The 25,648-nt window shown below is 42.6% G+C and overlaps 1 protein-coding gene across 3 annotated transcripts in view; it reads right to left on the bottom strand.

Annotated features, from left to right (window-relative positions):
* Positions 1-40: 40 nt before the first annotated feature.
* Positions 41-25,648, bottom strand: part of PHACTR4 (phosphatase and actin regulator 4) — a 105,605-nt gene continuing 79,997 nt past the window's right edge. For all 3 annotated transcript variants that reach the window (XM_052654904.1, XM_052654912.1, XM_052654895.1), the window contains 8 exons: positions 22,564-23,158; positions 21,030-21,217; positions 20,110-20,263; positions 10,096-10,151; positions 9,587-9,648; positions 8,151-8,288; positions 7,477-7,553; positions 41-2,305 (listed from right to left, as the gene is read on the bottom strand). In XM_052654904.1, coding sequence (XP_052510864.1) covers positions 2,290-2,305; positions 7,477-7,553; positions 8,151-8,288; positions 9,587-9,648; positions 10,096-10,151; positions 20,110-20,263; positions 21,030-21,217; positions 22,564-23,158 — 1,286 coding nt within the window. In that variant the 3' untranslated portion in view covers positions 41-2,289. The remainder of the gene's footprint in view (positions 2,306-7,476; positions 7,554-8,150; positions 8,289-9,586; positions 9,649-10,095; positions 10,152-20,109; positions 20,264-21,029; positions 21,218-22,563; positions 23,159-25,648) is intronic.

Raw genomic sequence — 25,648 nt, forward strand, 5'->3', positions numbered from 1 at the left:
AAAGAAATACTACATACCAAAATAATATAATTTGTCCTTTTTAATTCTAAAATACATTAATAATTAATATTGATAGGAAGACTGATATACAATGCAATTATTTATTTTACAAGGAGCTTCTGTACATCAGGGAAGCATCTTGAAGTACAACAGATTTCTATTTCTTCTTTACATTATGATTGTGAATTGTTACTTACATGGAAGGAGAACATAAAATCCACTTTATATATATATATAAACACCTGAAAGGACTTGACTCCCAAAGTATCTTGTTTCAAAAGAACATGAGTGAGATGAAAGATGAATTAGATTCCTTGGTGGCACATAGGAAGCAAACAAGTAGCTCAGGAAATCTAATCCTGTTTCAAGCTTGGCACATTAAGGGAAAGGAAGGGAGTGAATGGGGTGTGAAAAGTGTCATTTGAAGCCACAGAGGATGCTGGCAAAAGTCAAGTAGTCTCCAAACCAACAAGGTAGAAAGGTTAGAAGAAGTTAACGCTTCATGTGTGGTCACCTTATATACAGACCTCTAACAACTTCATAGAAATCATCTCTTTATCTTCCCTCAGTCATCCCAAACGTCAAGGAGCTCCAGGAGATGTAAGCCCAGTGTATCTCCATAGCCATAAAGCACTTGACAGTTACTGAGAAATCCAAACACCTCCCTATTCCCCATACAGAGAGAAGATACTACCTTTTAAGGTCACTTTAGCTTTGTTTTGACCTGATATTCTGATTCTTCAGCAAACCTTACATGGATGCAAAAGGAGGAACAAAGAAAAATCTACTGAAAGAGCACAGACAGGACAAGGACTGGCAGAAAAAGTCAGAAGAAATCTATAAAACAGCCACAATTTTCTGAACATGCAGGGGAAAAAGCCACATTCATCAGTTTAATAGAAACTTTTTTTCCCTTCTACTTAGAATGGGTAGGAATTAGAGGGACATAGTAAGGCATGTGGTTTTCAACAAAAATTCAAAGAAAGCAACTGAATCGTCTGCTTCAGGAAATCATATTAATATATATTACACATATAAAAGGGTGTGGGGGCTGAGCCAATGCCCAGGCACCAACTGCACTGGCTGCAGCTTGGAAGAGGAGGGCTGAGTGAGGTGGAAGCTGCCAGACAGGGTGAGCAGGAGAGTCAGTGTTGGGAGTTAAGAGGAAGAGCACGGCAGGACAGGGTGAACAGTACTGAGGAGCAGAGAGGAGCAGTGGGTCATGATTTCGCCCCTCCCACCTGCTTCTCTCTCCAAGGACCTTTTTTTGTCTAGTCCCCACACCCCCAGGACCTTGTTGTGATTCTGGCTGGAATTGTGGGGGCTGACAGCACACGAGTGCTCCCGCAGAGTTGCAACTCTGTTTTAGGGGAGAGAATGCATCTGTTGGTTAGAATGATTTAGAGTTATCATCTGGTACAACAAAAATACAACAGTCTAAACAACTCGCGCCATGAGTCAGTTTTCTACCAAGTTGGCCTTAATGTAAAGGCCCTTTTTGTTTTGTTTTGTTTTGTTCTTATATATAGAAAATATATATGCTGTCTCATTTTCCCAACTTGGAATCTAGTTGCAGCTCAAGACTGTTTAACAGACAGGAAAACAGTTAAGCTCCCATCATTTCTTCATGATTTAAAAAAAAAAAAAAAAATCAGAATGACTTGTGCCAAAAGAAGAACATGTCAGATCCTGAGCTTCTCCCGGGCTGGGTTGCCTGAAGAGGACTGTATTGCTGTGGTACCAAAAGTACAGTGAAGTGCTTTTAGCTGACATGCCAGTGTGAAATGAAGGCTTCTCCCTGGAGATGGGGGCCCCTTTTCCTAGAAGGTTGGGGGCGTCCAGCAGGTTTCCCCCCTCACCATCTGGATGTGATGGCTAGAATTTAGCATCTATACAGGTGGGTCTCACAATAGGACAGGGCTGGTAAGGCCAATGGTGCAAACTGTGCCTTAGCACAGGCAGTCATCGTGGGTGAGGTTCAGCCAGTAAAACTTGGAACCTGCAAGTGACCCAGAACATTGAGGCTGGTGAGGGAAGACCCCTCAGGTATGCTGCAATATTACAAGGTTCAAAAGCACTGACGAAGTGTTCAGTTTTGCCCAAGGCAGCACATGAGAATCCATTCCAGTGAAATGCTACATTCATCGAAGTGCTGTTCACCCCAGAACTGTAGCCCAGAGGACTCAATTCTGGCTGTGCTGGCAAGTGCTGAAGTTCCCTCCGTGTCTCTCTGCACATTGAAGCAGCCCTGTGTTGGGGGGTTGTTAGATCCTCTCTCAAACTTCAGCATCACGGACGGTGGTAGCTAAAACAGATGATCAAAAAGAGCCAAGTTACCAGATGCTGTAGACTACTTTGCCATGACAGTTGACTCTTGAACAACCGGGTCTAACAACTGCGCAAGTCCAGTCTTATGTACATTTTTTTCAGTAGTAAATACCACAGAACAGGATGTAGCGGAAATGGAACCACAGATACAGAGGAGCCATGTATAGGGAGAGCAGCTATAAATCATATGTGGATTTTCAGCTGAACTGCTTAGAGGGTTGTGGGCACCCCAACTTCTGCACTGTTCACAGGTCAACTGTATTATCTTAAAAGTAATGAAATGCTCTGTTCTAATTTTAAAAAAACTACCTCTCCTCCACTCTAACCTTACCTGACATTTCTGTAGCATCTGATACTCCTGACCATCTTCTTTTCTTCTTGAAACTTCTTTTGACTTCTGTAACACTATTGTTTTCCCTAGTTTTCCTTCTTTTTCAACTGCTTTTCCTCAACCTGCTTTCCTGATTCATTTTCTTCTGTCCATTATTTACATATAAAGCACTTTTCTCCTTAAGAACCACTATCTTTTCTCATAAATTTGAATCTTGATATCTTCTTTTTCTCCCTGGACTCTAGGCTGAATAGCCAACTGTTTTCTAGGCAGCTCCCTTCAATGTGTCACAGGCTCAACGTATATCATTGACTTTCTAGTTTGTTCACTGTCTGTCTTCTTCTTTTAGAATAAAAGCTCCTTAAGGACAGGGACTTTACCTTATTCTCTGCTATATCCCAAGCATCTAGCACTGTATCTATCATGTAGTAGGTGCTGAATAAATATTTTCTGAATAAATTGTCCTAAACTGTTCACTGAATTCCTTATAGACTAACCAGTCCTCAAAAGTCATGTTAGAAATTGAAGAGTCATTTCAATTACTTCCTTTAAATTTGTCCCTGGAATCAACAGAGTGCCAAATCTGGTTGATTCTATGCGTGAAATGTCTTTCAAATTTATCTTCCCTGGTTTGCACTAGCAGCATGCTGAGTCTATTTCAGTTGCTTCCTAACTGGTCTCCTTGCTGCTGGTCTTTTCATTCTTCCAAATCCCCTTCCAAACTTCCACCAGGGTTTGTTCCCAAATACACGAACCCCAGAGGTGCCAACATCCTCACCTAAGAGTCAAAGCTCTCCAGAACCTGACCGTAATCCATCTTGCTAGTCTCACCTTTACCATGCTGCCCCCATCTGTCCTCTGCTCCAGCTCCATGTTCTGTTACAAAGAGCACACATTTTCCTGCCTCTCAAAGTCCCACTGTAGCTGGCAGGTTTGCTTACAATCTTCCTTCCTTCCTTTTAATAAAACATTTATGGTGGGGCTAGGACTTCATTGCTGTGCATGGGCTTTCTCTAGTTGTGGTCAGCAGGGGGCTTCTCACTGCAGTGCCTTCTATTATTGCAGAACACAGGCTCTAAGAGCTTGGGCTTAGTGACTGTGGCACCAGGCTTGGTTGCCCTGGCGGCACATAGAATCTTCCAAGACTGGGGATCAAACCTGTATCCCCTATATTGGCAGGTGGATGCTTAACAACTGGACCACCAGGGAAGTCCCCTTCCTTCCTTCTGGTGCAAATAAGTTCTCTTACATAATGTAAGATGTAGCTTAAACGTCACCTTCTTTATGACTTTCTTGCTCACTATGGTACTTCAAAACTCACTATGGTACTTTACTACTACTAAAAATAGCTAATACTGACAAGACCTTCTAGAACTAACACCCCCCAAAAATGTCCTTTTCATTATAGGGGACTGGAATGCAAAAGTAAGAAGTCAAGAAACACCTGGAGTAACAGGCAAATTTGGCCTCGGAGTACAGAATGAAGCAGGGTAAGGCTAATAGAGTTCTGCCAAGAGAACGCACTGGTCATAGCAAACACCCTCTTCCAACACAAGAGAAGAGTCTACACATGGACATCACCAGATGGTCGACACCAAAATCAGATTGATTAGATTCTTTGCAGCCAAAGATGGAGAAGCTCTATACAGTCAGCAAAAACAAGACCAGGAGCTGACTGTGGCTCAGATCATGAACTCCTTATTGCGAAATTCAGACTTAAATTGAAGAAAGTGGGGAAGACCACTAGATCATTCAGGTATGACCTAAACCAAATCCCTTATGATTATACAGTGGAAGTGAGAAATAGATTTAAGGGACCAGACATGATAGACAGAGTGCCTGATAAACTATGGACGGAGGTTCGTGACATTGTACAGGAGATAGGGATCAAGACCATCCACAAGAAAAAGAAATGCAAAAAAGCAAAATGGCTGTCTGAGGAGGCCTTACAAATAGCTGTGAAAAGAAGGGAAGCAAAAAGCAAAGGAGAAAAGGAAAGATATACCCATTTGAATGCAGAGTTCCAAAGAATAGCAAGGAGAGATAAGAATGCCTTCCTCAACGATCAATGCAAAGAAAGAGAGAACAATAGAATGGGAAAGGCTAGAGATATCTTCAAGAAAATCAGAGATACCAAGGGAACATTTCATGCAAAGATGGGCTCAATAAAGGACAGAAATGGTAGGGATCTAACAGAAGCAAAAGATATTAAGAAGAGGTGGCAAGAATACACATAAGAACAGTACAAAAAGATCTTCACGACCCAGATAATCACAATGGTGTGATCACTCACCTAGAGCCAGACATCCTGGAATGTGAAGTCAAGTGGGCCTTAGGAAGCGTCACTAAGAACAAAGCTAGTGGAGGTGACTGAATTCCTATTGAGCTATTTCAAATCCTGAAAGATGATGCTGTGAAAGTGCTGCACTCAATATGCCAGCAAATTGGGAAAACTCAGCAGTGGCCACAGGACTGGAAAAGGTCAGTTTTCATTCGAATTCCAAAGAAAGGCAATGCCAAAGAATGCTCAAACTACCACACAATGGCACTCATCTCACACTCTAGTAAAGTAATGCTCAAAATTCTCCAAGCCAGGCTTCAGCAATACGTGAACCGTGAACTTCCTGATGTTCAAGCTGATTTTAGAAAAGGCAGAGGAGCCAGAGATCAAATTGCCAACATCCGCTTGATCACTGAAAAAGCAAAAGAGAGCCAGAAAAACATGTATTTCTGCTTTATTGACTATGCCAAAGCCTTTGACTGTGTGGATCACAATAAACTGGAAAATTCTGAAGAGATGGGAATACCAGACCACCCGACCTGCCTCTTGAGAAATCTGTATGAAGGTCAGGAAGCAACAGTTAGAACTGGACATGGAATGACAGACTGGTTCCAAATAGGAAAAAGGAGTACGTCAAGGCTGTATATTGTCACCCTGTTTATTTAACTTTAGATGCAGAGTACATCATGAGAAACGCTGGGCTGGAAGAAGCACAAGCTGGAATCAAGATTGCCGGGAGAAATATCAATAACCTCAGATATGCAGATGACACCACCCTTTTGGCAGAAAATGAAGAACTGAAAAGCCTCTTGATGAAAGTGAAAGTGGAGAGTGAAAAAGTTGGCTTAAAGCTCAACGTGCAGAAAACTAAGATCACGGCATCTGGTCCCATCCCTGCATGGGAAATAGATGGGGAAACAGTGGAAACAGTGGCTGACTTTATTTTTTTGGCCTCCAAAATCACTGTGGATGGTGACTGCAGCCATGAAATTAAAAGACGCTTGCTCCTTGGAAGCAAAGTTATGTCCAACCTAGACAGCGTACTGAAAAGCAGAGACGTTACTTTGTCAACAGAGGTCCGTCTAGTCAAGGCTGTAGTTTTTCCAGTGGTCATGTATGCATGTGAGAGTTGGACTATAAAGAAAGCTGAGCACTGAAGAATTGATGCTTTTGAACTGTGGTGTTGGAGAAGACTCTTGAGAATCCCTTGGACTGCAAGGAGATCCAACCAGTCCATCTAAAGGAGATCACTCCTGGGTGTTCACTGGAAGGACTGATGTTGAAGCTGAAACTCCAATACTTTTGGCCACCTGATGCGAAGAGCTGATTCATCTGAAAAGACCCTGATGCTGGAAGGGATTGGGAGCAGGAGGAGAAGGGGATAACAGAGGTTGAGATGGTGGGATGGCATCACCGATTCAATGGACATGGGTTTGGGTGGACTCCTGGAGTTGGTGATGGACAGGGAGGCCTGGCGTGCTGCGGTTTACAGGGTCACAAAGAGTCGGACACAACTGAGTGACTGAACTGAACTGAAGTGAATACTGACACAGGCAGGAAATGGTGGAGTTGGGACATGAAACTCGACAGATTCAGCCCTCAGAATGGCTAAGGCATTTATCATATTGACTGTACGGAGTGGTACACAGATCTCTTCCCAGCTTAGACTAATAATCTCCTTACTGACAAGTATGGCTTGTTATTGAGGTCATACTACAGTGCCCTGAATGGCACAACTGTTGTTCAAAGAAACTGCCTTCTCTAATTCTGTACAAAAAAATTATGTAGTTAAAACAACCATTTGTTCTGTATTTTGATTGAAAAATGTTTAATATTTTGTCTCCCAACTTTGGTTGTTCCTTCTTTTTATAGAAAACTGTAATTGTCATCATACCTTCTTTCATTTAGCCTCTGCTTATAAATGTTTTGAGAGTCACCTAGGTACTTCTACAGATTCCATTCGTGGCTACCTGAGTCTTTAGGTATGGGCTGGGGCCTTAATCACAACAGTAATTCCAAATCAAAACGCTTCTTGGCTGCTTTGTGGTTTTTTTCATGATGTTTATACACTAAACTGGTAAGATCAACTGTGCTAGAAAGGACTGAAACCAGAGGGGGCAGGTTCCTTTCCAGCTTAGCAACCATTCCATATCCATAACCTGGGACAGTGAGGTGCAGAAAAGAGAACACCCAACTGCTTTTAGTCATTCATTGCTTTTCCCACATCCTGGTCATGCAAGTCAAGCACCTTACTTAACCCTTTTGAGTCTTATTTCCTCATTAATAAAATGGGGATATGAACACACCTGGTATGTTTACTGCAAGTAATAAGTAAGATATAAAATACATAAAACACCATACGCCGTAAGGCATGAACTATGCCTCTTAGTTCTCATCTCTCTCTTAATATAGTCTGTGCAATTAACACCGAGTGTTGTTCTTTTAACTGTGTCTTTAGAATCCTTTCAAGCTGAACAACTCTGCCTCATTTGCTTTTTGGTGGAGTTCTGCTTAGCTTCCAGTATTTAGGTCTTACCGTGTAAAATGTTTACTCTCCTCATGAACTTCCATCTCTGAGCTTTTAAACTCATTCAATTCTTTCCTTATGGCAGCCTGCAGAGTAGAATCAAAAATGTTTCAGCATCTTCTGCCTGCTACAACAGCAACAGCATGCTTTGTCATCTGATCTCTACTGTGCTTAACTCTGACCAGGCAACCCAGAAGGGAGGGAGGAAGTCAGGTGAACACAGAGTTCTGTGTGTGGCTCTGAGTCTGATGCACATTGCCTTCCTGACAACCTTTGTCTCATAATAAACCTGAAATCTCCAGTTAAAACCCTTGAAAAGCTCAAAAGAGAGACTGTAGCTTTTACAGTTTCTGCAGCATGTAAAAATGCTTTCCCTGTTATAAAAGTGAAATATGGGTAATTACTAAAATATACTACCCAAACTCCCTCCAATGAAACATAACTCCTGTTAAAAAATATGCTTTATTTCCTTGCAGCTTTTTGTACCCTGCAATACAGCAGGGATTTTCTCTTCTCTAAAGTTTTGGTGAAGAAGTCCATGTTTTAGTTTGTACTTCCTGGTATTTTGTATCATAATTAGATATTTAACACTATACAAGAAGTAGAAATTTTGTTTATGGTTCCCCATTCTAGTTGATGTCTTGTATCCTTGAGATAAAGAGAGACAGACAAATGACAGATACCTTGTCAGCAGGGGTCAGTTTGGTCCAAGGTTTGTCAGCTCGCCGGTCATAGTCGTGAGCATCTGTTACTTCCACGTACTCATTAAACCTCAGAATCTTCCTGGCAAGTAGTTCAGCCACAGTTGGCCTTTGACTGAGCTGAAAGAAATGGAGGCCCTCAGTTCACTATGCCAGGAGTCAGGCATCAATCATGCATTCAAACTGCCTCTAATCCAGAGCTTCAACTTTCACTCCACAACAGAATCACCTTGGGACCTTTAAACACTACTGATCTCTGGGTCCACCCTCAGATTCTGGGTATCAGGAATTTGTTTTTTTAAACTCCATGATGCACAGCCAATTGAGAACAAAGAATTGCTATTAAACCAGTATAGCCAGTGCTTCTCAAACTTTAACAGGCATACAAACCATCTGGGGATGTGGTTAAAGTGTAGATTCTGACTAAGCATATTTGGGGTGGGGCCTGAGATTCTGTAGCTCTTGCAAATCCCAGGTGATGCCAGTGCTGCTGGTCCGTGGACCACATGTTGGGTAGCAAAAGGGTCCAGGCTACAAATTCATATCTAATACACTAGAAGGTGAACACACTGAATATGAAAGCAATATCTATTAATGATTGACATTAAGGGTGAATTTCCTTTCAACATGAGTAAATGCCAAGATACCAGATTCTGTAACAAATTAAGATTTAAGGGTGAACAATCAGTTAACCTGCTCAATCTGAAGCCTTTAAATCCTGTGATGGCCTTTAGCCACCCGCAATCTATCAAGGATAATTCGTCTGGTCCTGGGGAAAGGGAGAAATAGGAAAAATCAGGAGGAGAATATCTAGTTCCCTCGCTTTCCTGAGGATTCCTGTACATTTAAAAAAATATCTACAGGACTCAGGCCAAGTCTAAGAATCTACAGGAGGTAATTACCAACTAATACTGAGGGAGGCAAAGGAAAAATGGCTCACTCCCAGAGTTTAAGGGCTAAACAAGCCTGCAAGAGAAATGGTTCTACCCTGACTGATTTGGGACCAGTGAGAAATCTTACTCGGTTTTTCACACTTTTCAGGTGTAACTAAGGATCAATTCAGCTGTTTCTCTCATTAGAATATGACCAGTTTGCCTTGAAAAATCAAACACTACACACTCTTCCTGTTACTGTTTCCATACTCCCACAGGTTTTAGTTGATACCAAAATTCCAGGTCTACTAAAGAAAAGGTCAAAACGTGTGCAAATATTTACTGAACACCTTCCTGTGCCAGGCTTTCTTTAAACAGTTAAAATGAAAAAAAGTTCTTATAATGCTGTATTGTTTTCTAGATTTTCATCATGTGTTGTATTTTCACCGAAATCTATGGCAATTCAAGTCAAATTCATTTCTTTCCAGTCAAACAGGTCACTCACATACCAGACACAGACTGAGACTGAAGACTCGGGGGGCATACCTTTCTGGTGAGCCGACGCTTAATTTCTCGTTTTTCTGCTTGACGATCAGCTTCGTTTTTAGCTACAGTTGATAGCCAGAAACAAAGAATATTACTTCAGAATGGCCATCGGCATATCAAACTTTTCAGTGATTACACACAGATAATTCTTACAGGCTCCGAGTCAGAATAAATACTAACTTTGGGACTCAAGACAATTTTCTTGTCAACTGGTGTAGTCAAACATTGGGTCGGCCAAATGCCCAAGGCAGGTGCAGGATACTATGAGAATATTAAAATACAGTTTTCTGGAGCATTCCAGTACATAAAACAATATCATAATGATTTTCTATAAAGGAAGCTTGGGGAACTATGTTCCTTCAGGGGAAAAAATTATGAATACTCCTTCCTTGGCTGGAATACTCTCTGCTCTGCCCTTGTTGAAAAATGCTTCTCTTCTCTGTTATGTATATTAAGTCAGAAATACACAAAGAAACTCTACACAACTTCACTCCCATATCTGGACTCACGCTGTAGTATGTTCCGTTGTTCTAGTTCTTCTGGTGTTGGTCTCTGACTCAGTCGTCTAAAAAGGAGATAAATAAGAGTTTTGTCTATGTTAAACCACCCAATCCTGTTTATACAGATCTGTTTTGGTCTTAGTTTATGTTAGCCCCTACACTAGAAAGAAATCAAAAAATTTTCAGAGTCTTGATATTTCATTTGGTTAACTGATTGTTTATGAACATTTTTCACACTCAAAGTGTTAATACATACATTACAATGTAAAAAGGGACTGTACCAGCAAACAGGAGACTAGTTTTGATGCCAGCAAGTTCTGTCACCACAAAAAAGCTTAGTTAGACTCTGAGTGTACTCATGTGTAAAATGAACATTTGGACTGCTTTTGTGACTCCCAAACAGGTCTGCTCCTTCAGCACATGGGTTAACACAGATCCTCAAAGATATTAATAAAGATGCTGATTTTGAGGACTGAGATTTTATATTAGTATGTGTGTACATATACATATGTAAATATTTTTGATGCTTCCCATATGACTCTGATTCCCCTCTTTTTACTTATTTAAACTTTTACTTTTTGGCTATGCCTTGTAGCATGTGGGATTTTAGTTCCCCAACCAGGACCCCAACCTGTATCCCTTGCATTGGAAGCATGGAGTCTTAACCACTGGATCACCAGGGAAGCCCCTCTCTTTTTTAAATTTTTATTTTGAAGCACTACTTTTTATTATTTATTTCCTTTTGCCTGTGCTGGGTCTTCATTGCTGTGGGCAGGGGCTTCTCACTGCGGTGGTTTCTCTTGCTGGGGAGTATGGGCTCTAGGATACAAAGGCTCAGTAGATGTGGCCCATGGGCTTAGTTGCCCTGAGGCATGTGAGGCCTTAATTCCCTGACTGGTGAACCTGTGTACCCTCCCCTGGCAGGAAGATTCTTATCAATCGGTCCACCAGGGAAGTCTTTCTTTTGATTTTTAAACCAGTGGTTTAGGAACCACTGGAATTTAAACTTGTCTCTTTTGGAGTTATATTCTGTAAAACCTATGATTTCAATTTTGGTCCTCTCGGAAATATTGATGAAATTTCTTATTTTATTCCCAGATCTGAGATGTTATTCACCAATGAAAACTTGTCACTTCTAGAATCAGAAAGTTCTTCAATTCTTACTCTTAATGTATAATTCTCAACAGTATCTAATTATGTGCTGCTGCTGCTAAGTCAATTCAGTCGTATCTGACTCTGTGTGAGCCCATAGACGGCAGCCCACCAGCTGCCTCGTCCCTGGGATTCTCTAGGCCAAGAACACTGGAGTGGGTTGCCATTTCCTTCTCCAATGCATGAAAGTGAAAAGTGAAAGTGAAGTCGCTCAGTCGTGTCTGACTCTTCACAACCCCATGGACTGCAGCCTACCAGGCTCCTCCGTCCATGGGATTTTCCAGGCAAGAGTACTGGAGTGGGGTGCCATCGCCTTCTCTGAATTATGTGCTAGTAATGGTATGGACCTAACAGAGGCAGAAGATATTAAGAAGAGGTGGCAAGAATACACAGAAGAACAGTACAAAAAAGATCTTCACGACCCAGATGATCACGATGGTGTGATCACTCATCTAGAGCCAAACATCCTGGAATGTGAAGTCAAGTGGGCCTTAGAAAGCATCACTACGAACAAATCAAATTGCCAACATCCGCTGGATCATGGAAAAAGCAAGAGTTCCAGAAAAACATCTATTTCTGCTTTCTTGACTATGCCAAAACCTTTGACTGTGTGGATCACAATAAACTGTGGAAAATTCTGAAGAGATGGGAATACCAGACCACCTGACCTGCCTCTTGAGAAATCTGTATGCAGGTCAGGAAGCAACAGTTAGAACTAGACATGGAACAACAGACTGATTTCAGATAGGAAAAGGAGTACGTCAAGGCTGTATATTGTCACCCTGCTTATTTAACTTATATGCAGAGTATATTATGAGAAACGCTGGACTGGAAGAAACACAAGCTGGAATCAAGATTGCCGGGAGAAATATCAATAACCTCAGATATGCAGATGACACCACCCTTATGGCAGAAAGTGAAGAGGAACTAAAAAGCCTCTTGATGAAAGTGAAAGAAGAGAGCGAAAAAGTTGGCTTAAAGCTCAACATTCAGAAAACGAAGATCATGGCATCCGGTCCCATCACTTCATGGGAAATAGATGGGGAAACAGTGGAAACAGTGTCAGACTTTTTTTGAGGGGGCTCCAAAATCACTGCAGATGGTGATTGCAGCCATGAAATTAAAAGACGCTTACTCCCTGGAAGGAGAGTTATGACCAACCTAGATAGCATTTTCAAAAGCAGAGACATTACTTTGCTGACTAAGGTCCGTCTAGTCAAGGCTATGGTTTTTCCTGTGGTCATGTATGGATATGAGAGTTGGACTGTGAAGAAGGCTGAACGCCAAAGAATTGATGCTTTTGAACTGTGGTATTGGAGAAGACTCTTGAGAGTCCCTTGGACTCCAGGGAGATCCAACCAATCCATTCTGAAGGAGATCAGCCCTGGAATTTCTTTGGAAGGAATGATGCTAAAGCTGAAACTCCAGTACTTTGGCCACCTCATGCGAAGAGTTGACTCATTGGAAAAGACTCTGATGCTGGGAGGGATTGGGGGCAGAAGGAGAAGGGGACGACCGAGGATGAGATAGCTGGATGGCATCACTGACTCGATGGACGTGAATCTGAGTGAACTCCAGGAGTTGGTGATGGACAGGGAGGCCTGGCGTGCTGCGATTCATGGGGTTGCAAAGAGTCAGAGACGACTGAGAGACTGAACTGAACTGAACTCTTTAGTTGCATGGAAAACTCCCAGGCCCATTTTTTATACAATTTACAATTATCTGCATTTCAGAGTTTTTCTTGTCTCTCTGAACAAGACCATCTTTTTTCAACAAGTATTAAAAGACACAACACCACAGCTTTACTAAGGTATAAATGACATACAATAAATTGCATGATTTGATTTGATATCCTGACATATGTATGTACCTGCAATATCATCATTACAATCAAGGGAAGGAGCACATCCATCACCCTTGCAATGATTCCCAGGGCTGCTGTAACAAGTCACCACAGAGTGGATGGCTTATAACAGGTGCTCACTCTCTCTCAGCTCTGGAGGCCGGAGCCCAGAGCCCAGGCGTCGTCAGGCTGGCCCCTTCCGCAGGCTCCCTGCCTCTCTCCCGGCTCTGGAGGCTGGAGCCCAGAGCCCAGGCGTGGTCAGGCTGGCCCCCTCCGCAGGCTCCCTGCCCCTCTCCTGGCTCTGGAGCCCAGAGCCCAGGTGCTGTCAGGCTGGCCCCTTCCGCAGGCTCCCTGCCTCTACCCCGGCTCTGGAGGCCGGAGCCCAGAGCCCAGGCGTCGTCAGGCTGGCCCCTTCCGCAGGCTCCCTGCCTCTCTCCCGGCTCTGGGGCTCAGAGCCCAGGTGCTGTCAGGCTGGCCCCCTCCGCAGGCTCCCTGCCCCTCTCCCGGCTCTGGAGCCCAGAGCCCAGGTGCTGTCAGGCTGGCCCCTTCCGCAGGCTCCCTGCCTCTACCCCGGCTCTGGAGGCCGGAGCCCAGAGCCCAGGCGTGGTCAGGCTGGCCCCTTCCGCAGGCTCCCTGCCTCTCCCCCGGCTCTGGAGCCCAGAGCCCAGGCGTGGTCAGGCTGGCCCCCTCCGCAGGCTCCCTGCCCCTCTCCCGGCTCTGGAGCCCAGAGCCCAGGTGCTGTCAGGCTGGCCCCTTCCGCAGGCTCCCTGCCTCTACCCCGGCTCTGGAGGCCGGAGCCCAGAGCCCAGGCGTGGTCAGGCTGGCCCCTTCTGCAGGCTCCCTGCCTCTCCCCCGGCTCTGGAGCCCAGAGCCCAGGCGTGGTCAGGCTGGCCCCTTCCGCAGGCTCCCTGCCTCTCCCGGCTCTGGGGCTCTTCGGCTTTCAGATGCATCGCCCTAGCTTCTGCGCTAGTCTCCTCGCATTCGCCCTAGCATTCGCCCTACGTGTGTCTGAGTCTCTGCGTCCCAATTTCCCTCCCCTTATGAGGACACGAGTCGCTGGATCAGAGCCTACCCTAACTAATCTAGGATGTTGTTATTTTTCACTCGCTAAGTCATGTCCAACTGTATGCAACCCCATGGACGGCAGCATGCCAGGCTCCGCTGTATTTCACTTTCTTCCCAGAGTTTGCCCAAATTCCTGTCCACTGAGTTGGTGATGCTTTCTATCCATTTCATCCTCTGTCGCCCCCTTCTCGGGCCTTCAATCTTTCCCAGCATCAGGATCTTTTCCAGTGAGTTGGCTCTTCACATCAGATGGCCAATGTACTGGAGCTTCAGCTTCAGCATCAGTCCTTCCAATGAGTATTCAGGGTTGATTTCCTTTAGGATTGACCTGGTTTGATCTTGCAGCCCAAGAGACTCTTGAGAGTCTCAATTCAAAATCATCCATTCTTCAGTGCTCAGCCTTCTGTATGGCTGCACTCTTATTGTGTACATGATCACTGTTTAAAACCATAGCTTTGACTATACGGACACTTTGTTGTCAGTAAAGTGATGTCTCTGCTTTTTAATGTGCTGTCTAGGTTTGTCATAGCTTTCCTTTCAAAGAGCAAGCATCTTTTAATTTCATGGCTGCAGTCACCACCCACAGTGATTTTGGAGACCAAGAAAACCAGTATGACTTCAACTTAAACTGATTATATCTACATAGACCCCCTATCCAAATAAGGTCACATTCATAGGTACCATCTTTCCAGGCAGAGCAGTGGTAAAGAATCATCTGCAATGAAGGAGTCATGGAGTCATGGGTTTGATCTCTGGGTTGGGAAGATCCTCTAGAGGAGGAAATGGCACCCCACTCCAGTACTCTTGCTTGGAAAATCCCATGGACAGGGGAGCCTGGTGGGCTACAGTCCATGGGGTGGCAAAGAGTCAGACACAGCAGAGCAGGTATGTACCACACGTACCAGAGATCAGGATTCATTTTGGGAGGTACAACTCTACCTACTATGACCTTCCTGACAAAGTCTCACTTCCTTTGTAATCACTACCTCCCTGCCTCCAGGCAAACACTCATCTGCTCTATTTACTCTCAACCCTCCTGCCCCCAGGCAAACAATGACCTGTTTTATGTACAGTTTCCATTTTCTAAAATTTTATATAAGACTATAGAGTATGCACTCTTTTTGTCTATTTTTTTTCACTCAGGATAATTACTGAGATCCATGTAAGCAAAGGCATTATTAGTAGTTCATTCCTATTTACTGCACTGTAGTATTCCATCATTCCTTTCCATTTCACATTACGCTCAAAATCCTTCAAGCTAGGCTTCACCAGTACATGAACCGGGATTTAGAAAAGGCAGAAGAACCAGAGCTCAAACTGCCAGCATTCGCTGAATCATAGATAAAGCAAGGGAGTTCCACAAAAACATCCACTTCTTCACAGGGGCTTCCCTGGTGGCTCAGGCGGTAAAGACTCTGCCTCACATGCTGGGAGACCCGGGTTTAATCCCTGGGTCGGGAAGATCCCCTGGGAAAGAAAATGGCAACACACTCCAGTATTCTTGCCTGGAGAATCCTATGGACAGAGGAGCCTGGCGGGCTACAGTCCATGGGGTCGCAAAGAGTCGAACACGACTGAGTGACTGACACTCACTTTTCTACTTCACTGACTAGGCTAAAGCCTCTGACTGTGTGGATCATAACAAATTGGAAAATTCTTAGAGATGGGAATACCAGACTACCTTACCTATCTCTTGAGAAACCAGTATGCGAGTTAAAAAGCAACAGAACCAGACATGGAACAACTGACTGGTTCAAAATTGGGAAAGGAGTACGTTAAGGCTGTATATTATCACCCTGCTTATATAACTTACATGCAGAGTACATCATATGAAACGCTGGACTTGATGAATCATAAGCTGGAATCAATACTGTTGGGAGAAATACCAAAAACTTCCAATATGCAGATGATACGATTCTAATGGCAGAAGGTGAAGAGGCACTGAACAGCCTCTTGATGAGGGTGAAAGAGGAGAGTGAAAAAGCTGGTTTAAAACTCAACATTCAAAAAACTAAGATCAAAGCATCTAGTCCCATCACTTCATGGCAAATAGAAGGGGAAAAAGTGGAAACAGTGACAGATTTTATTTTCTTAGGCTCCAAAATCACTGTGGACGGTGACTGCAGCCATGAAATTAAAAGATGCTTGCTCCTTGGAAGGAAATCTATGAGAAACCTAGAGACTGTATTAAAAAGCAGAGACATTACGTTGCTGACAAAGATCCGTCTAGTGAAAGCTATGGTTTTTCTAGTAATATATTGATGTGAGAGCTGGGCCATAAAGAAGGCTGAGCACTGAAGAACTGATCCTTTTGAACTGTGGTGCTGTAGAAGACATTTTTTTTTTTCAGCATTTTCATTTATTTGGCTGCTGCTGCTGCTAAGTTGCTTCAGTCGTGTCCGACTCTGTGCGACCCCATTGACGGCAGCCCACCAAGCTTCCTCGTCCCTGGGATTCTCCAGGCAAGAACACTGGAGTGGGTTGCCATTTCCTTCTCAGGGATCTAGTTCCCTGACCAGGGATCAAAGCCAGGCCCCCTGCTCTGGGAGCAGAGAATTTTAGCGACTGGACCACCAGGGAGGTCCCTAGAGCACACTCGTGAGAGTCCCTTGGGCTGCAAGGAGATCAATCTAGTCCATCCTAAAGGAAATCAATCCTGAATATTCACTGGAAGGAGTAATGCTAAAGGTGAAGCTCCAATACTTTGGCTACCTGATATGAGGAGCTGACTCACTGGAAAAGACCCTGATGCTGGGAAAGACTGAAGGCAGGAGGAGCAGGGGCTGACGCGGGATGGGATGGTTGGATGGCATCACTGACTCAATGGATGCGAGTTTGAGCAAAGTCCAGGAGATAGTGGAGGACAGGGAAGCCTGGTGTGCCAAGGGGTCACAAAGAGTCAGGCACAACTGAGCGACCAAACAACAAATGACTAATGATGTTGAACATCTTTCCATATTCTTACTTGTCATCTGTGTATCTTTTTTCATGATGTGTCTTTTAAAGTCTTCTGCTTCCCCCACCTTTCTGTTTCTAAATTTAAAAAAATATATTCTTATTTATTTTTGGCTGAGCTGGGTCTTTGTTGCTGCATGTGGGCTTTCTCTAGTTGTGGTGAGTGGGGACTGCTCTCTAGTTGTGGTGTGCAAACTTCTCGTTGCTGTGGCTTCTCTTGTGGAGCATGGGCTCTAGGGTTTGCGGGCTCTGTAGCTGTGTTGCACGGACTTAGTTCCCCTGGGGCATGTGGAAAAAGTAGCTTTCAGAGAACAAAAAATTTTGATGAAGTGCAATTTATCAATGTTTTTGTCTTAAGAATCATGCTTTGAGATCATATCTAAGAAAATTTTGTCTAAACCATATTGTTCTATATGAGTGAGTCTCTTCCTGGGCTCCCTCTTCTGTTCCATTGATTTCTTTGTTCATCCTCCTTATGTCAATTTCATAGTGTTTAGGTAACTTTAGCTTTATAATATGTCTTAAAATAAGACAGTGTTAGTCCTCCAATCCTGTTCTTTTTCATAGTTGCTTTATATTTCTGACAACTGTAGAATCAGTTTGTCAGTTAAAGTCCACTAAGGGGCATTTTGATTGGAACTGCATTAAATCTGATGTCTTGATAATACTGGGACTTGTGATCCATGAAAATGTTATTTCTCTCCATATATTTAGGTTTTCTTTACTTTTTTTTTTTTGGTTTTCTTTACTTTCTTTACCATTATTTTATATTTTACAATGCACAGGTCTTACATAATCTTTCATCAGGTTTATCCACAATATTTAAAGGTTTTTTATGGTATTGTAAATTGTTATTATAAATCTTAGTCTCTCATATTTCTTCATTTCAATTTCAGACTATTCATGGCCAATGTTCAACAAGCTCTTCTAAAACTATTACGACCTGGGAAAAAACACTCAACGATGAGCAATGTAATAAAGCAAAAAGGAATCTATTATCAAAGATTGCCATTTTTGGATAAAATGTACAATGTGTCAGGAATATAGTCAATAATAATGTAGTATCTTTGTATTGAGACAGATGGTAACTAGATTCATTGTGGTGAGCATTTTGCGATGTACAGAAATATTAAACCACTATGCTGTGTACCAGGAACTAACATAGTATTGTTACTGGAGAAGGAAATGGCAACCCACTCCAGTGTTCTTGCCTGGAGAATCCCAGGGACGGGGGAGCCTAGTGGGCTGCCGTCTATGGGGTCGCGTAGAGTCGGACACGACTGAAGTGACTTAGGATGCTGTGTACCAGGAACTAACATAGTATTGTAGGTCAACTATACTCCCAAAACCAAACAAATTCATGGAAAAAGAGATCAGATTTGTGGTTACCAGAGGCAGGGGGTGGGAGAGAGGGAAGGAACTGGATGAAGGTGGTCAAAAGGTATAAACTTTTAGTTATAAAATAAATACTAGGGAGGTAATATACAATGTGATTAATTAATATCTGTTATATATATATATATCAAAATCATTAAGAGAGTAAGTCCTAAGAGTTCTCATCACAAGGAAAAAATATTTTTCCTATTTCTTTTATTGTGTATCTATAGATGATGGATATTCATTAAACTTCTTGTGATAATCATTTTATGATGTATGTAAGTCAAATCATTATGCTCATTAACATAAATCATTATGTTAAACTTATATAGTGCTGTATGCCAAATATGTCTCAATAAAATTAAAAAGAAAAAACTCCCCATTTTTAACTAATCGCTAATCTTGATGACCTCTTGGTAATACTCAGAGAGCCACAGGTCTGCATTAAGATTGCCATCTTGGCCAACAGCAGAGCCTGGTGTCTGAGGTAGGAGAGGAGAATGTATTTTAATGAACAGGCATCCTTATTTAAATATTTTTAAGGACTATGCCAAGAGTTCCACCTTTTTTTCCTTACTCTACCTAGAGAAACATCTGAGGTAGGCAAACACTTGTCTGTATACCTGGGCTCTACTTGTAGTACATATGCAGGAAGCTGGCTTGCATTCAGTTTCTCTATGCTTTTGGTCCCAGCGACTTGAAAAATACATTAATACTAACACTTTGAAAGGAGGCAGTTACATGGAACATGTGAAATAGATACAATGGAAATTGTGGGTGTGATATTTAACTGGGCTGGGACCTCAGGGCTGAACAACAGGATAAATGCCAGAAAAGCCTTGCTGTCCTAGGGACCACCTGAATTCTTAGAAACTAAAATTAAAAAAACAACACTTATGTCTATCTTGGGGCTTCCCTGGTGGCTGAGTAAAGAATACACCTGTCAATGCAGAAGATGTGGATTCCATCCCTGAGTCAGGAAGATCCGTTGGAGAAGGAAACGGCAACCCACTCCGGTATTCTTGCCTGGGAAATCCATGGACAGAGGAGTCTGGCAGGCTACAATCCACGAGGTCACAAAGGAGTCGGACGTGACTCAGTGACTAAACAACAGCAGCAGCATGTCTATCTTATGGTGTAAATCTATGGCAGCCATCTAGTTCCTTAATTTCCAAATTCATTGAAGATACCCATCTGTGTACAACATGTACTTTTTTTTTTAACTATGCTTTTTTTTTTAACTAACTTAAAAAAAAAAGTTTCTAAAATTAAGAAAAAAAAGGATATATGAATGCTCCACCACCAAGTAAGTCTCTAAGACATTCTCCAGGCCAGAATACTGGATTGGTTAGCCTTTCCCTTCTCCAGGGGCTCTTTTGAACCCAGGGATTGAACCCAGGTCTCCCAGGTTGCCTGCGTTGCAGGCAGATTCTTTACCAGCTGAGCCACAAGGAAAGTGCAAGAATACTGGAGTGGGGAGCCCAGTCCTTCTCTAGGGGATCTTCCCCACTCAGGAACTGAACCAGTGTCTCCTGCATTGCAGGCAGATTCTTTACCAACTGAGCTATCAGGGAAGCCCATATATACTGGCATAATCAAATCAAATCAATATATTCTAAGAAAAGGCCTACCTGATCAGTGTGTTCCCAATCTGGTGCCGGATTTCATTCCACTCCTCTTTGCTTTTTCGAGGCCAAGAATTCATGTTTATTTCTGGTTCACTAGGTTTGTGGTTCAACTTCATGGCCAGCGTGTCTTTCCTCTTCACTTTGTTGGCCAGAGCACCTTTGCACAAGAGAAAGAAAAACATGTAGAAGCTTCAGGCTCAACCTTACCTGGAGCTAGGTAAGGATCTGAACAAACATTATCAGAATCCCAGCTTTCTAATTGGCCTCCAATGAGTCACCTAACATAGAGGTGGGGGTAAAGCTAACGATATCTAAAAATCTTTGCAGCAGATGGACTCAGGTGGGTTAACTATACCTTTTCCCTTCTACCAGTTCTCTCTCTACATTTTCTTCTTAGTAAGAAGAGGAGGGATGATCTAAGCAGGGGACAGCCTCTGAATTACAACAGAGAGGCATTCGAACTAACACACCTCAGATGGTTCTCCTCCTAAAATTGCTTTCCATTTTCAGAAATCAGGATTCTATTATTTGCAGATGGGTATATATGAACATTTTTTTTTCCTTTGCCCCATGAACATAGTTAAGTTTATAAGGCTGAAGCGGAGTATCACTTTTATCTTTTCCACAAAGCCCAAACACCAACTTTCCTTTACTCCACATTCTTTAATACCATCAAGATAAACATTTTTAAAATCAAAACTAAACACATAAAAACCTGATTGATTCAATCTATTGGGCTCCCTCTCACTGGCTTGTATGATGGGAACAGCAAGGACAAGTGTCTTTCCCAGAGGCTTCCAACAGCAGTCAGCCAAACGACTGGGTGGGAGAGGGTGTCTGCATCCATGCATCTCACAATTGCTAAGACCACACATAGCTGTATCTGTAAGAGAGCCTCCTTTCTCTTTCTCTCCCCTTCTTACTATGATGGCTTTCATCTTCATCCTCTTCATCTCGGTACTGAATGGGACCTTCTGAATCAGTGTCACTCTCTTTCCCTTCTTCTTCCTCCTGCAGACACTGCGGTAGTTTAGGAACGACTGAGGTAGATGCTACATCTTCATCGAATGCAAATATGTGGCTTTGCTCCTCCTCTTCTTCATCGTCTGGACTAACAAATTAACATAATTACATTTCCCTTTCAGAGACATAAAGAGTAACTGATTTGCAAGTCAAAGTATTAAATAACTGAAAAAGTTCATGAATGAAATAATTTATAGTTCTTTTCCTTATTTTTTCCAATTTGCTAAGAAACTTTTTAGCAGCTATTAATCTGAAGGGCTCTGGGTTCAAATCCCAGAGCTACAACTTATTTACTAGATTGTAAGTGACCTAATTTTTCTGTAAATGGGGATGATACCTACCTTGTTGGCTTGTTGTGAGAATGAAATAGACAAATTCTAGAATGCACTAGTGTCTGGCACACAGGGCCTTGATGATCTATATATGAGAGGCAAGTCTGCTTTGGTCTGATTAAATGAGAAGACTACACAGCATCTAACACAGTACTTGGCTCATGGAAGATACTCAATAAAAATATTGAACCCATTTCTTAAACCAAGGAAGCAAAGAGAAGTAAAGATGAAAACTAACTTTTCCCTTTACATTCTGGAGGCATAAAACTATGACTTAACCTACTTCAAATTCCTAAACTGTCTCTTTCCAGGATATGAAATAAATAAGACCAGGAAGAACAAGAAATTATGGCAGAACAAATAAAAAGGAGGATACTGAAACAGCTCTACAACAATTCTTCTGGTAAGACAAGTTTCCAGCTTGCCAAGAAATGTTACTCTTCAGTCACAATTTGTCTGAATTTTAAAAAGACAAAGTAGGAATAAGTACCGATGCTACTTTGAACAGACTGGGTAGGGACAGATGAACTAGAGAAAAGATGAGCAGTTCCAGTCTATGGAGCTGGAATACTGAGCCATCTTTCAGAGCTCCCTTCTTTTTCTTTAGGTTTCTCTCTGCCCTCTCTACCAAGATTATATGCCAGGCACTCGAGCTTTCAGATTTGCCTAACTGCATTCTCACAAGCTTATGAGGTGGGTATTATTCCTGTTTACAGGTTGGACAACTCAAGAGCAGGAAGGTAAAGTGACACACACTACTGTAAGCTCGTAATAAGAGGCAGAGCTGGGATGGGAACCCAGAGCTATCTTGCTCCAGGGTCAGCGTTCTTCAGCACCATGTTACACTACTTCCTCTATATGACATAAAAATGCACAGTGGCTTTAATTTTGAAGTAGAGAAGTTTGTAATTTCTGTATCATGGAAATTTCTGCCATGGAAACAATGTTATTGAAATCAGGAGGGTAAAAGTCCAAATTCAAGAATGTGTCTTATTTGTTGAGTACTCTTAAGTTCGTTCACATTTTCTCTATAAGTAATTTTTTCCAACAAAGGCTAGCTAGAGTAAAGAGGGAACAAGAAGCAAGCTTGAAAGGCACTCACACTTTTAGCATTTCAATAGTGATGGGAAGTGACCTGGTCCGACCCAGGGTACTGCTGTCCTCAGAAAAGTTGTCACTGTTCTCGAAGAGCAACGAATGAGCTCTATGAGAGCCCTCCAAGGGAGGAGTCATGGGAAGTGGGCTGGTCAGGGCCTGCTGGATTCGGATGTGCAGCGGGACTGGGGGCAGCCTAGGGGGTACCTGGGGCTCCCCGAAGCTGTGGTCCAACATCCTCTTGGGTACTTCCCTTTTCTGGCTTTCCTGCTGGGGAATCTCCTGGGGTAGGTCTAAGGAAGGTGGAAACTCAATTTCTGGCACAACTTGAAAAGTCTTAGCAGGGAATGGAGGGGACCGAGGGGGTTCTGGAGGTATATGAGCAGGCAGTGGGGATGAGGAGCAGGCAGTCTGCAGGGGTTCAGAGCCCACAGAGCACACGCTCTTCTCTCTCTGATCGCTCGGTGCTTTTGTGGCGGTGGTGGCGGCAGCAGCAGACTCTGAGGTGGGTACCAAGGCTGATGGAATGCCTCTCTTCGGTGGTAAAGGTGGGGATGGCTTTGATAACAACGTACCACTGTTTATTGCTTGGGACAGTTCAGCTGGAAGAGAGAAAGCAGTACCTCAATTTAAGATGGTTTTACAGTGCTTTGAGGGGCCAGCCCAGGACCTAGAATTAGAGCTGAGTTCAGTCTTCATCTTCCGTGCTAATTATATCATTTTATGGCTTTGCCATTCTCTACCTCATCATGAAACAAAAAATTAATATTTAAATATGTAGAAGATCCAATAGACATATAAAGGTGTAAGAAGACCACTACCTTAATACTCTAATGAGAAATTTCTCACTTTTTTAATAGCAGACATGACAACTTTTTATGACTTGATCTTGGTGTAGATAAAGTTAATATAAAAAGAAACAACAACAAAAAAAAGTGGCTAATAAGTTCTTTTGTCTAACAACACTTCATATTCTTATACAAGAGATCATCTTTACCATCTTACAGAAGGAAAAACTGTGGCCCCAAAAGTTAGGTGGCTTGCCCAAGATCACACTACAAACTGGTAAGGACTCAGCTAGTTCCCAGGACTCAATCTTAGGAGGTTCCATCCTCTGGGCTCCCTGACTTTGTTTTCCACTAGTAGCCACACCTCTTCCTGTCCTTTGCGTCCAATCTGCTGTCTCCACTTTTCAGTACACACGGGGTCCTTGATGACAGGCCGTGCCTTGTCTCCATCAGTATATTCACAGGGGCACAGTGCCTGGCACACAGTGGTCCTCAACACATGCTTATTAGATGAGAGGCCCCTTCCCTGTACCATGGCAGTATATATCCTTATGTGACCCCCCCAAGCCCACACGTCTCAGGTGTCGATTGAGCGAAATCCCTTTTAGAAAGCCAAATGGCTTTTAAGAAGTGGATCGTCACGTCACAAAAGGTCAACCTGGCAGAATAATTTAATAGCAGTTCTCTCTCTCTCTCTTTTTTAACTTTCTAAACAGTAGTTCTCTTGGTCACCAACCTCCGACCCTTGACCCAAACCCCTCACTTTGGTCTCACCAATTGTTTACAAAGGTTTTATATGTCTTACCTAGACAGCAACACCTCAAGTTTCCCTAAAATAAAAAAATTTAATTGCTCTAAATCCCATTCCATTGGCAGCATTCAAAGTAAAAGTCTAGCTAATATGATAATGTTTTAATGTTATTCTTCATAAGTAAAATTTTAAAAGGTTATTTCTAGAAAAATACTACATATACTTATAAAAAAGGATTCAAAAAAAGGAAATTTTAGGATCAATGAAAGAGATATATTCTGGTAGATTGGATTTTTGCTGGCTGGCTAAAAATTGTTGCTGTTCAGTTGCTGGAAATGGCTAAAAACAGTGGTTAGCTATTCCATCTACAACAAAATCCAACCCTGACAAGATCAAATCTGAGTATTTTAACAACTGAATTGATAAAGTAAGTTATCTTTAGTGATTTAAGGGAAACACTTACCTGAAAAGGAAAGGACCTCTGGTACACACACTGTGATAATGGCATTTGGCATGGGAAAGCTGCAAAATGTTCACTGGAGGGGTTACAACTCCCTTCATCAGCTATTTATGGAGGTCCTTCCTTAGTCTCAATACTCCTAACCACTCCTTAGTCCTAATTCTATCATGCCTGTTAGTAGACACAGCAATATCTAAATACTGGTTTCCAAATGTTTGTGTTTCATGGACCAACATTATTAAAAGGACACTCTCAACCAATCTCAGGTTGTTAATCTTTACATTTTAATTATTTTCAACCACGGGTTTTTTTGGCCATGCTGCATTGCTTTTGAGATCTTAGTTCCCCGACCAGGGATTGAACCCAGGCCCCCAGCAGTGGAAGCATGGACCTAATCACTAGACCATAAGGGAATTCCCTCAACTAAGCCTTGATATTCAGTAAACCACTCATTAGTATAACCCTTTCATGAAAGACATGGCCTTTTAACACCAAATAATCAAGAAGATCCATAATTTCAGAATAAAGGGTAAATTTTTTTTTTTTGGCCATGTCCTGCAGTCCGTGGGATCTCAGTTTCTTGACCATGAATCGAACCCAGGCCATAGCAGTGAAAGCCTGGAATCTTAACCATTAGGCCAACAGGGAACTCCCTAAAGAATAGTTCTTTAAATCTATTTAACTTTAATAAAAACTCTGTGAACTATCCTATTTTTCTCTTTCAGCTGAGGACTGCTCATGGACTGCTGGACTCATGGACCCTCAGTCACAGGGCCTATTGCTTTGGGCTATTCACCTGAGGCCAAGAGTGGCCTCTATAGTTTAGCCCAGGACACAGTACAGACAGCAGTGGTTCCTGATGTGTGCTTCCCATATACAGAGCATCAGCAGCATCTGCGAACTCATCAGAAATGTAAATTCTCAGGCACTACCCCACACTTACTGAATCAGAAACTCTAAGGGCAGAGCCCAGCACTCTGTGTTTTAACAAGCCCTCCAGGTGACCACAATGAGAACCCCTAGATAAACAACAGTTCGAAAACACAAATGTACAGAGGCCTGCACTCCAGAGTTGAAAGGCCTGTATTTGGTT

This window comes from Budorcas taxicolor, chromosome 2 (assembly GCF_023091745.1).
Source record: "Budorcas taxicolor isolate Tak-1 chromosome 2, Takin1.1, whole genome shotgun sequence".
NCBI classification, from domain to species: Eukaryota; Metazoa; Chordata; class Mammalia; order Artiodactyla; family Bovidae; genus Budorcas; species Budorcas taxicolor.